Here is a 13,134-nt window from a genome sequence, read left to right as displayed (position 1 = left end):
CGTTTGCTTCAAACGTCGCTCTTCCCGGAAGGTACGCTTTTCAGTAGCTCGAACATTTGCTCCTCTAATTCAAAAACACATGCATTTCCATATAATACTTCGCGGAAAGAAGCAAGGTGCCTTTCATCTTTCGGAATCGAGGGTCTGCAGTGGCTGGGGCTTGCGGTTGTAACGAGCTGTCTACACGCTGCTGCTGGAACGGACAGTCCACTACGTGCAAGCCCTAACAAAACCCTTAATATGGAAACTTTCCGAGTTTAATGCTGTGCCGCAATTCTTGAGGGAATATGGATGTGGCGGGTTCTGTTTAGTCGAAGAAAGCTGCCGCACACATCTCAGGCAGCCCCAGACAACCAGTGCCCGGTCGGCATGATCCAGTTGCTAATTACAGACAATTAAGCGCATTTCCCCCTTATTAATTGCAATATTGTATTGTTTTGCATCCTCCGAGGTATAGGCCTGCTGTGCAGCAAGCGCGATCGCCTGCCTCCCACTCCTTTTCCTTGCCGGGAGCAGGGTGTTTTCATTGGGGTGCATGTTGCGTCTTTTATTGGTACGAGTATTTTTATTTGCAAACAGACTGGTTACTGATGGACAACCCAGGATCTAGCAATAGTGCGCGATCTTAGCGCAGGCATCACACCGGGCTTCGGTGTGCGTGTTTGTGGGGTTGTTGCAACGAAAAATCCTCGGTCTCAACTTTACTACAACTCTCAGCTATCCGCGGATGAGCTACCTAATAGAAAGCATTCCGAATAGCGACTGGCTTCCTCCCCAGTCGTCGGGCACCTTGGTACCGCCTGCCCAATGGCCGTGGGACGGGGGTGAGGAGGTGGCTTGGCACGGGGTGCAATGCACTCTGCTGCAACTCGTAGTACAGTGCAGCTCCACATACGTGTACAGTTGAACCGTACTTCTTTATGCATTGACGCCATAGACGACTGTTGAGCACTTGCTTGACCCTCAATGCTCAGCCTGCACGCGCGTTGGAGCACAGGGACAAAGTTCACGTAGACAACCGTGCAGGTTGGCAAGAAACAAGAGTTCCAGAGAGGTATTCTACAACTCATCTCACCTCGCCTCAACTCCTCACCAGCCCCAGCCCTTTGCGCCGTTGTGTGCAGAACGCAGACTGGAGAGACCAGCGGCTGTTGGGGTAGCCGACATATTTAGCATTTTCGTTGAATTGCAGCTAATAACGGTCTCAGCTAAGAGCAACGACTGTCGTTACACCTAGCAGGACCTATCTTTATTTATTGCGCTACCCGAAAACGGCTGCGTTTGAAAGATGTCAGGAAAACAACTTTTTGCCTCAATTTTTTCAAACCGCCTTCGGTACTAATCATTGCTATGCACCAGACATCCCAGCTACGTGGGATGGGGTCCGCCACTCGTACCGGCCCCGATGACTTAAGCGGCGCTACCGGTGTAACGGGAGCTCTCGGTTGCGGTCGAGGAACTGCCACGAGCTGCAGTGGAGTCAAAAATACTTAATATGAGCGTTCCCATAATGCGTATGACCCCCAATCCAGTCCCAGCTCGCCCTCCCTACGGCAGCCTAAGGGCCTGTGGTTGGGTGGGCGAGAGGGAGTGTCCAGGCATGAGCTGCAACCCCAAGCTGGGGCAAGTAGGGCTGCAAGGCAAACCCTGGTGGAAGTACAACCAATCCCGACACGCTGCACGCATTAGCACTGTAAGCAATTGTTAAGCACTTACTTGGCCGCTACTAAGCAGCCTGGAAGCGCACGTACAAACTTCGTGCAGACCATGCTAAACGGCGCACGCCCCAACAAGAGCATTGCAGCTGTCCCGGTAAAGCCTAGAGGGAAGGCCCGTCCCAATGCAATTTTCGATCCTACGTCTCGGCCCAACAATAGGCAAATCGTTGCGGCACAACTGGAGCATTCCACACATCCAGGAGGCATCGCCGGCTCGTTTTCCGAGACATAGTGTCCATTCGTAACCGGCCTCCGCTTACTGCCTTCTAGAGGCTCCAGAGCCCCTAGAACTGAAGAAACTATTTCAAAAATTAGAGATTCTGGCCGCTCAACCAGTTGTAGTGGCTTCGCGCCTGCCCTGGTCTTCGTGCAGGCGTCGGCGCCGCCGCCGCCTTGAGCTCCAACAGCCCCGAACCCATGCTCGTGTATTTTAGCTGGAATCCTCCACACAAACATTACGCGCATTTTCATGCTCACTTCTTCTTGTAAGAAATTTCTGCACTACTACCACTGCTCTCTCGTTAGTTTATGCAGCAGCATCGCCACTGCTGCTCTCCGGGTATACCATACTTTCCGGGACAGGCTGGACCACACACAGCGACGAATGCTTCGCTCGTTGAAGAAATTTTAAGGCATTTACTCACCATTAAGAGTTAAAATGAGGGGCAACTCACCACCCAGGACAGCTAGCAGTTTCACCTCCAGCTGTTCTCCCACTGGGAACACCGTTGCTCACCGGTATGCTCACCTGTTGGAACAGCTGAATGGTTTTGATGAAAGCATATATAACATACAGAAGTTAGGGAAGGAAAAGGTTGGCCGTCTTCCTCATTGCATCCGTGTGCTTTTGGAGTCGGCTGTTCGCAATTGTGACGGCTTCCTTGTTACCGAAGCTGATGTTGAACGCATCTTGGAGTGGGATGCTCTTGTCAACCAGAAGACAACTAAGAATGCAGCAGCGCTTGATGTGCCATTCATACCTGCCCGTGTAATCCTCCAGGACTTCACAGGTGTGCCTTGTGTAGTCGATCTCGCAGCAATGCGTGACGCCATGGTCGAACTCGGAAGTGACCCCCTTAAGATCAATCCCAAGGTCCCCGTAGACCTTGTTATTGATCACTCCGTCCAAGTGGACATGGCTAGAAGGTAAGCCTTTGAGAGAACACGTTTTGGAGCAGCTGATAGTCTCACTCAGGTACGAACAAACGGACCCGTGTGCATGCTTCCATACTGTCCCTTGCGTGATTGTCTCGCGGGTGCAGCAAGGATGCGCTGGCATACAACGAGGGGATAGAAATGCATCGCAATAGTGAACGCTTTTCATTCCTAAAATGGGCAGCAAAAACGTTTTCCCAAATGCTTATTGTGCCACCCGGCTCTGGCATTGTTCATCAAGTGAATCTTGAATATCTCGCCAAGGTCGTAGTGACGAAGGATGGATTGTGCTTCCCTGATTCCCTTGTGGGGACCGATTCGCACACTACCATGATCGATGGACTGGGCATTGTGGGTTGGTGAGACAGTCTGGGAAACTGCCCCACTTCGCTGCGTGTCTACTCAGTAAAAGTATGCGCACATAGTGTCTGCACATGAATAACAGGTCTATAGAGTTTGCAGCAGAGAAACTTCTCTGTGTAACAGGAGTCGCATCACAAGGCTTTCGCCATAGCTTCACTGCCTCGTTTCTTTGTTTAATTTTCTCCCATGTCCATGCAGGGGAGTAGGCGGCATTGAAGCGGAGGCGACAATGTTGGGCCAACCAATATCAATGACGCTTCCGCCTGTTTTGGGTGTGCGCCTTGTTGGACGGTTGAGCCCCGCTTGCACAACGACAGATCTTGTCCTGCATGTAGTTCGCATATTACGCATGAGAGGCGTAGTAGACCACTTTGTCGAGTTTTTCGGGGAGGCCTGCGCTACACTCTCTGCTCCAGATCGAGCCACCCTTGCAAACATGAGCCCTGAATTCGGTGCCACGATCGGTTACTTCCCGCCTGATGAAATGACCCTCAAGTACTTACTCAGCACTGGCCGCAGCATCGGAGAAGTGGAAAAAATCAAAGCTTACCTTTCGCAACAGGGGATGTTCAGGACCTACGAAAAGTCCGAACCGGAAGTCTCTTATACAGGTGAAGCCCGTCGACCACAATGAAGCGCACTACGCACAGCGCAACGTGCTGAGCTTTTTATGACTGAGATGACGGCAATGGATGCGGCTGCTGCAGACGTGCTGGAAGTCGACCTATCGAAGATCGAGCCATGCGTTGCGGGTCCCAAACGTCCCCAAGACGAAGTTCTTCTTCGCAACCTGAAGAAAGAGTTCATTGTGCGCTCGGGGTATAACTACTGAAGGTAGTGCGAATGCCCTCGCACTGGGCGCTGGACCAAACTAACAGAGGTGAAAGCTTTTGTGTGCAGGCAAGCCTAAGCGCTCCCATGGGTTTCAAAGGTTTCGGGTTGAAACCTGAGGCTGTCTCCTACCGCGTACCACTAACGTTCCAGGGCAAGACGTATGAGCTAAGGCAGGTAAGGCAAGGCTTTGTCCTGCAGTAAAGGCTACAAAATAAGTGCTGGCAACGCGTTCCACCGCCTGCCGAGGCGTACGGACTTCTCAATGAGGCGTTTGGTTTTTGCATCTCAGGGCTCAGTAGTAATTGCAGCCATTACCAGCTGCACGAATACCTCAAACCCATCCGTAATGGTTGGTGCTGGCCTCTTAGCTCGCAATGCAGCCGTGAGCTCTGTAGACTGCCCCCCGGCTAGGAACTCTGCATGCAAATAACTGGGTAGCGTGCCTTCTCCACGCTACTTTACAAGTCGAGCTTCCTCACCGTGTTCAGCAGCACGTTTTGCTTTGCTGTCAATTACGGACTAACTGTAGCCATCCTATTGTACTGTACTGGCATGTTTCAGGAGCTGGGCCTTTCCGTTGCCCCGTACATAAAAACTTCGCTTTCACCAGGCAGCCACGTGGTTCAGCGCTACCTCGAAGATGCAGGCCTCTTATCAGCCCTCGAAGCGCTTGGTTTTTACTTGACAGGTTGGGCTTGAAGGGCGGTCTTGCACTGACACGTTCTACTGATATCAGGGTGGAAGTATTAGTGCTCCCCCTGCTGCCTTGGCATACCAGCTCTCCACATTGTGTAAATTTCTGACTTTTATAGGTTTTGGATGCATGACGTGCATTGGCAACAGTGGCGATCTGTCGGAGGTACGTAATTGGCAGTTCACAAGTACCCACCGCTGCGAGGTCTCTTATGTGGAGCGCCTCAGCAAGATAATTATGTTTTGTTGGCTTCCGTCGGTTACAAGTTTGGTAACTGTTTGGTTACCTGCTGCTGCAGGAAGTGGCCGGAGCGATTCAGTCAAACCCGGACTTAGTTGTCTCAGCCGTCCTCTCTGGTGCGCTTCCTTGACGGCACATCCGAGTAGTTCCTCCGTTTGCTTTCCATTCTTTGCTGCGTTTTTACCTGAGACAGGCGAAACTAGTGAATATGATGCTGACTTTCATCTTGGGTCCTGCGCTGTGCCGGCAGGTAACAGGAACTTTGAGGGTCGCGTGCATCCGCTCACTCGCGCGAATTATTTGGCGTCTCCACCGCTTTGTGTGGCATTTGCTCTTGCTGGTAAGCCTTTTAATATCTCCGTTGGCGCAGTTGCGACCTGCCCCTGCTGCATAGGGAAAACAACTGTTCGGTGCGGTTCGTTGAAACATGTTCAGGTCGAGTGGACATCAACTTTGAAACTGAGCCACTTGGTATTGGCAAGCACGGTAAGCCAGCCTGTCCTCTATCATTTTCGCTTGCAGTTCCACGTCACTCCTACCCAGCAACATTTCGCCTAGCGCTCTCCTTTCTTTTGCAGGGAAGGAAGTGTTTCTGCGCGACATCTGGCCCAGCCCAGCCACCGTAAACGAAGTGGTGGAAACTGTCCTTCTTCCTTCGTTCTTCAAGGAGGCCTACCAGAATATACAGCAAGGGAATGAGAGGTCAGCATGCCTCAACCCGAGGGAGAATTGCGTCCTTTTCAATGCGATGCAGCGCATGTGCTTCAGATGAAAAGGCACGCCTCCGCATCTAGAAGTCACGGGTTTCAACCCCTTAATCTACGTGTGTAGCGCAGCTGGAGAAAACTTGAAGCACCTGAGGGCGTGCTACTCAAATGGCCTACCAACTCAACCTATATACATAAGCCGCCATTCTTTGAAGGCCTTACAAAGGAGCCGATGTTGATGAAGTCTATCGCCAAGGCTAGATGCCTTCTTCTGCTGGGTATGCGACCTAAAGCAGCACAAAGCAGCCTTGCAAATTGACAGTGTCTTTGTTACCCGCTCCCAACACGGCGCTCGGCTTTACGTTTTATTTATTAGGCGACAGCATTACAACAGACCATATTTCACCTGCTGGAAGGATCGAGAAGAATTCACCCGCTGGCCGTTATCTTCTTGCCAAAGGCGTTACGGTAAGCACCACCGCCAGGAAAGTACTATCGTGGCTTCTCACGCAGGCGCCTGGCTACAATCCTGCAGCACCACACGTGGGTGAAAACTAAATAACGGCGTTGTGTGAACAGTCAAGACTTTTTGGTACTGCGTTTCTACTCACAGCAACGGGACTTCAACTCTTACGGTAGTCGTCGGGGTAATGACGAAGTCATGACTCGAGGTTCGTCCTTCTTTAGTCCCGTGGAACGAAAGCTTCAAGCACTATAATAGTTGTTTCGTATGGCCTTACTAGAAAATATTGCCAACACGATATGCATTAGATACATATCCAAATCACTGTTGTGCTGAAAGGAACATTTGCAAATATTCGACTGATCAACAAGCTTGCTTCTTCTGCTGGACCTATCACTAAACACATCCCTTCTGGAAAGGAAATGCCGGTCTACGACGCTGCTGAGGTGCGTCAAGGAATACAATTAGAAAATGTTCCGAGTGCTCTTGACGGCCACTGCTGTGTGCAACAGTTCTTGACAAGTTAATGTGGAGTGCGATCTTCCTCAGTTGTACAGAGAAACGCATACTCCTCTTATTGTTATTGCAGGTCAGTCGTGAGGTATAAATAGCAGCAGATTCTGCAGTCCATTGCCGTAAATCACCCTCATAGCGCTTCTCGCGTTGCAGTGCTGGCTTTGCCGCTTCGAAGGATAGCATATCCCTGGAATTCGTGTCGACCGTGTAGCTTACAAGCTGCAAGCGCTCCGTGTTTGTGCCAGGGAAAGAATACGGCAGTGGAAGCAGCAGGGACTGGGCAGCGAAGGGCGTGGCCCTTCTAGGCGTAAAAGCAGTAATTGCGGAGAGCTACGAACGGATTCACAGATCGAACTTAGTTGGAATGGGCGTGCTTCCACTGCAGTTCTTGGAAGGAGACTCTGCGTCCTCCCTTGGAATTACAGGTACTGCTTGGAGGTGCATTTACCGTGCAGGGAGACTGGAATGATGCCCAATGATTATGACGCTCTGCGGGAATGCAGTCACTATCGTCTGCCCGTTGGTGTTTGTGCGTCAGGAATAGAGGAGTTTTCCATTGACCTGACGCTTGTAGGAGTAAATTCAGACGTCCCAGTACAACTGGGCGATGGCAGGCACTTTACTGCAAAATGCCGTGTGCAGACAAAGGTAAGACATCCTACCCACGCCTTCGTACGATCGGTTCCTAGATGAAAAGCTCTCCTAGAGGGGTTTGGCCACCTTCAGAAGTGCCAGCTGGTTTTGTTGCTTTTCTAGGTAGAGATGGAGTACTTCAAAAACGGAGGAATCCTACAATATGTTTTACGAAAGGCGGCGTCCGAGCCTATCGTGTAGATGAAGCCTCTGCAGCAGTGCTAGTCAACTGATGAATATCTATTCAAAAGTGCAACTCGAAAAGTGTGTGGTGCCCCCCATGGGAGGTCCCCATGGGATTTCCACACGGATGGCCTGCGAACATTATGGAATCTACAGGTTGCTCCGCCGATGTGTTTTCTGATGAACGCAATCTGTGGGCGCTGTTGGCGCCAGTTAAGCGAACGATTGGTAAAAGAAGGCAACCGCTGCCAATGCGTTTGCAGAAGTGGTTGCTGTAGTAGTCTGCACGTAAATCATATACGGCGGCACCGTCCAACTCCACAGGCGCCTACGACTGAACATTAGAAATCTGCAGCTTCTGTGGCTTCCGAGGTGTACAGCAGTAGTGGAGCCCGAGAATTTCCTGTAGAGATTTCCATCCTAGCATTCCACATGGTGGAATGCGATGTGCGGCCTTATCCAGCATTCTCACGAACAGAATATCTGCGCTGTTTTCAACCCTGATTGCCGTGCGCATGCTATGACACGGCGGCACGCTCATCGCATCTACATACACAACGGTTACAACCCATGTCTGAATAGCCTGGGGTTCAGGACCGATGGTGCTAGCTACGTGCTGTACCTGCTTGTTCAGATATTGATGCTAAATGGCTGAATCGCTTGCCACCCACGGAGAAGTACATGCGCCCCAAACCCTCTCTCCCCACCATCTTGCTTCATCGACTCATACTAACTACAAGTGCACGCACTTCCCTTGGATTTATGCCGTATATGCGCTGAGTACGCGCTGCTAAGCCGCTTCAGCTCACTCATATGGGAATGCTTTTAGGTACTGCATTTGAATCAGCAACTGGCTGACCTATAGAGTGAGCGGGGCCTTGCAGGCACAAGTTCTAGTGCACTGATATAGCCTATCACATGCATAGCAGTAGGAATATGGCCATTACAAGGGGTACTTTGGGTCGGAGTCAGTGCAGATTCATTCAGTAGGGCGGCGGGAATATGTTAGATGGCGTTCTGTAGGCGGAGGCCCTCGCCTACAAGGAATCATCACGCGGCCTCTCCTGAAATATTGTGTATTGCTGCCAGGGCAGAAATGCCTGCACGTCAGTGCCTTATATTACTACACTATTGGATTATAGATTTTGTTCTGGGTTCACTGTACACTGCACCGTACTATGGATTGAGTTCACCAATACCCCATGATAGCAAGGCCCTCTGGGGCGCGAACACTACAATGCATTAGTTCTTTTCGCTCCGCTAAAGAGGCGAAGCCGTTTATTAGGTAGAACGCTACATACAGTGTTCGTGGTTACATTTATGTCAGTTGGCGGTAATCGGTTGGAGCTGATTCCCGCGCCGCTCCCACCAGAGAGCACCGTCCCGCAAATAAGGTGACGACGACGAGCAGCCACAGTACGAGGCTGGACCTGGGGACAACCCCCTGAGTCCTTGGGGACAACTAACGGTCGGCGACACCAGGGCCCAACCAGAACTATGTTTCTCATTTGCCTTGGGGCTTTTCTCATCTTGCCTCCCTATTTCTTGATAACTGAACCGATCGTCTGTGGTTTCCATCCCAAGGCCGGCCGTAGTGGTCTGGGGGTGTGACTAGACACCAGAGCGTCTACGCGCGTACAACTGCCACGTGTACTCCGATCTCCAACGCGGTATTCGTTACAACATATATATAAAAACTGGTCATCGGGTGTTTCTTTCATAAATATCTACTGATGTATCCATTTCCTAAGTACCAGAGCAATCCGGACCTGCCCTGTAACGCGGTTTCCGCACACCTGATACCAGAGGCTTTCGGTACACCTGATACCAAAGGGTGTCCGTACACCTGATACCGGAGGTGAGGTGTCAGGTAACCGATGGTCAAAACAGATAAGAGAAGAAGTGAAGAGACAAATAACAAGGAAGTGGAGTGTTAAACAAGAAGGAGATAAATTCGTAGTGATGGATGGATGTTCTTCAAAGCGATAGCTGCCGGCGCGAAGCATTTGAAGCGGAGTTTCGCCTTCTTCGGCCGCCCGGACAACAGCGTGACAGCGTGAGTATACACAAAGGTAGTACTAGTAGATATTTAACAGATATTTAATAGATAGTAGTTCGTATAAAAGAGTAGTAATTATTGCCCAGTAATTAGGATATATATTGGAGTAGCTGATAAGGGCGACCGTTAATTAGACTATATCGGTGATGCAGGGGCAATTCGCGGCCCTCGCTGTCAGGAAGTACGAAATAGTTCCGTAACGGAGTGAATAGAGAAGGATACTAGAGGATAACCTGGAATAGGAATCAGTATTTCTGCTTACGGGAGCGTTTAAACTCGTTTACGTTTAAACTCGGCAGAGGGGTAGGTGTAGTGCATAGGCACTGCAACGCTTGTCCGCTGGCCTTTATCTGGCCAGAGGCGAGCCGCAATGTAGGCAAAGACTTAAAGCAAGAGTTTCCCAAAAGCAGCTGATCTCCTTCCCCGGTCCCTAGGCATCCTGGGCGTTGAGCTCAGGGCCTGGGTGTTGCCGGGAGGAGGCAGCCAGAAATGGGGTTGCAGCGCACCCCGCTGCCGGTGGTAGTGCAAGCCAGCCCCACGCGTGCACGTAAGGAGGCTTCAGGGAAGCTTCCTTTGCTGCATGCTTTGCCTCTGAATGAACTTGCAGAACGTTTGCAAGCGCTTACACGCAGCACGCTCCCTAAGAAGAGCAACACAGATGTCTCTGATGCAGCATAGCTTAATTACATTCCTTGACAAGCAAAGTTCTAGCTTCATCTGTTATAAGACATATGTGCATTTAATGATGTCGCTATGGACCTGTTGTGTAATGCCTGACGGCATCTAGTCACTCGTACGTAAACTGCGTGAGTGCGAGAGAGAACGTAATCACCATGTCGTTTCGGCGAATAAGTCACAGAAACCAATTAAACTAGCCGTTACGCGGACAATTATTAGAGCCAAATCCCCGCGCCCGACCAGGCGACCCGCCCGGGCGGCCGCTAGAACCGCTTAGGTACGGCCGACCCGCCTTTCTGCGGTGGCTGGGCCTCTACCTCTACGAGGTACCGGCTATCCGCGGTTTCTACGGGTGCCCCCTGCGATTTNGTGCCCCCTGCGATTTGGCCTGCTAACCTAAATTTTATTAGTTAAATTAATTAAGCATTATGAATCTTTAATCTCGCCAATTATCTATTACGGTGCATTGTAGTGCCAATGCACTACAACTTCCCCCTTCGGCCGAAAAATTCCTGTCCCGCCTGAAATTTCTTCGCCCTGCCTTCCCCGGACCCTTCCCTTTTCCCCTTTTAGCGTAGATGAGTTTCTCATTTTCCCCACTTGCCTCCGTTACTTCCTTGCTTCTGGGTCCCACACCCTCATCTTCTACCTCTAGGCTGGTACACGTTGGATCCGCTTTCGAGTCCACAGTACTTCCTTGCATTATATCTCTATCCGGCTCCTCTAGGCTGTCTTGTGCTGTGAGTGGTGCGGCTGCCGGAGGGTGCCCCTCCACTCCTTCCCCCCCCCTGCGAGAAAAACGTCGGCGATGAGGGCCCTGCTGAGGTAGTGTGAGCGGGGCGAGATACGACGTCCTGAGGGCCTCGCTGGTTGCCCCTTGCGCTCTTGAAATAACGTCGCCACGCCCGAAGAAGGGCAGGGCAGTTGATAAGATTGGCGGCCGGCTCCCAGGTTGCGCGATCCTCAGGAGCGCCTCGCCACTTAACGAGGTATTGGGTATCCTTTACCGAGCCCCGTTGATTGAGAATGTAGTCCACCTCGTAGGTGTCTGTGAGAGCGCCGTCCGGGCCCGTCAGCGGTAACCACCCAACGGCGGTTTCTTTGGACTTCATCTCAAAATCGCGTGGGCGGTCGGGGACAAGCTGAGAGACATGGAATTTATGACATGGATAAGTTGGCGGGAGCTCGATGCGGTAAGCGACTTGACCGATGCGCTCCAAGACTCTGAATGGTCCACGAAACCGGGGCTCGAACTTGGGGCACTGATTGAGCCCCGGGAGGTTGCGGCTGCTGATCCATATCCGATCTCCTGGGTTGTATTGGACATCACGGCAATGAGCATCTGCATAACGTTTTTGCTGCCACTTCGCCCTGAGAATATGGCTTTGGGCCCTATCGCACAGCTGTTGAAATAATTTGGTCATCGGCGGGGTAAGGGTGGGTGCGAGATTGCCCACGACGTCCAAGTCTGCCGCTGTAACCGGGTTCTGGCCGATCATGACCTCAAAGGGGCTAAGCTCTGTATATAAATGGCTTGTGGTGTTTTTTATCAACGCTGACTGCTTGTTTCGTTTCTTCTCTTTCTTCTTTTCTTTTCCTTTCCTCTTTTACCTGCCCTCCTAGTGATCCGCCTTTTGTATAGGGGCTGTAGTGGGCATGATGTGGTTCTAACTACATGTCTATGAGCTCTACTCTGGTACAACTTGACACCGACTGTGGTAATAGTTCGCGTGCGAGTGCACGGGCACTTCTTCCCGCTCCCTTCGCGGAGAGGCTGGCGATCGCGCTGCCGCTTCTCGTCCAATGTCCCACACGTCTGCTTTAGAGGGGGCCTCTGTCGCGCCCCTCCACTTGGGTCCTTTGCTGATGACTCCGCACTGGTTCGTACCTTAGGCAGTCCGCACCACGCCTCATTCACGACGGCTATCCGCGCGATGGACTGAGGCTTTAGCTCCTCGACTTTCTCAGAGTGAGTGTGGCTTCCCGTAATCCCGGTAACGGAAAACGACTCAGAACAACTCTCCTCCCCTTGCACTTGCTGTAGGGCGGCGGTTCGCACCCGACGAATCGCCAACCCTGTACAGACGGCTTCCTTTATACAGAGACTTTGCCACAACTGAGGCAGCACAACGCTTGTTTCTTGCGCGAAGTCCCCTTCGGACAGTCCCGCCACCCTACGCTGAGGGCNGCAGCACAACGCTTGTTTCTTGCGCGAAGTCCCCTTCGGACAGTCCCGCCACCCTACGCTGAGGGCAGTCCCCGGACTGACTAATACGACCTCTCGGAACTCCGTTGCCAACGAAAGCCTCCCGTTGGCACCCAGCCCCATCTGCCAGTGGGACGGCCGGCGGGTCGCGCGCAGTTGCCACCTCCGGTGACAGTGCGGCGTGTGTCCTATCGTCCCACGCATCCCCGCATCGCTGTGTAGTTCGCTGCTGTGGTCCCGTTTACGCGTATACCCTTCCTCAATTAGCAACGTTGTCCCGGCGTGAGACTGTACTGCCAAGGGTTGCTGGTTCTCTCCCAGGTCCTGAACCTCGGCATTCACCTGCACCTCTCTACCAAGCAACTGCTTGCCCCAATCTGGGGAGACTGGAGTGGAGTTTGACCCTGTCGCTACTGCGCACATTGCACTTTTACCCCTTATAGGTCGCCTAGTCTGTTCGTCCCCCTTAACGACTAGGCTCGATCGTTTAAACGCCCCGATTGGTCACCTTGAGGAAGCCCTTGCTGCTGTCTGCGCTGCCTGATGGGCTCCGCTCTAGCTCGAGCCGGCGTAGGGCAGTCTCTAGCGTAGTAATCCCGTCCCCCACATCGGGAACACATTTCCCCATTTCGTCGTGTCACTCCTTTGCGGAGTGGACAGTCCCTGCTCACATGCCCCCTTCCTC

At 51.9% G+C, this 13,134-nt stretch overlaps 2 protein-coding genes across 2 annotated transcripts; one reads left to right on the top strand and one right to left on the bottom strand.

The window, feature by feature from the left end:
* Positions 1 to 2,376: 2,376 nt before the first annotated feature.
* On the top strand, positions 2,377 to 7,524 carry EMH_0037240 (aconitate hydratase, putative; the record flags this gene model as incomplete). Its single annotated transcript, XM_038022587.1, has 16 exons — positions 2,377 to 2,864; positions 2,981 to 3,232; positions 3,435 to 3,847; positions 3,944 to 4,044; positions 4,137 to 4,244; positions 4,360 to 4,452; positions 4,632 to 4,758; positions 4,883 to 4,929; positions 5,063 to 5,120; positions 5,255 to 5,344; positions 5,440 to 5,490; positions 5,583 to 5,706; positions 6,291 to 6,382; positions 6,936 to 7,115; positions 7,229 to 7,338; positions 7,447 to 7,524. The coding sequence occupies 16 exons, from the start codon at positions 2,377 to 2,379 to the stop codon at positions 7,522 to 7,524; spliced, it is 2,412 nt and encodes an 803-aa protein (XP_037878441.1).
* A 3,429-nt stretch (positions 7,525 to 10,953) lies between these two features.
* Positions 10,954 to 12,872, bottom strand: EMH_0037130 (uncharacterized protein; the record flags this gene model as incomplete). Its single annotated transcript, XM_038022586.1, is given in 3 exon segments — positions 10,954 to 11,730; positions 12,132 to 12,430; positions 12,434 to 12,872. Coding segments are annotated over 3 exon segments (1,515 nt in total).
* Between the last annotated feature and the right edge of the window lie 262 nt (positions 12,873 to 13,134).

Source organism: Eimeria mitis, genomic scaffold, assembly GCF_000499745.2.
Source record: "Eimeria mitis Houghton genomic scaffold, Emh_scaff35, whole genome shotgun sequence".
In the NCBI taxonomy this organism is placed as follows: Eukaryota; Apicomplexa; class Conoidasida; order Eucoccidiorida; family Eimeriidae; genus Eimeria; species Eimeria mitis.
The sequence above is the reverse complement of the archived record's forward strand: the minus strand, read 5'-3'. Positions and strand labels throughout refer to the sequence as shown.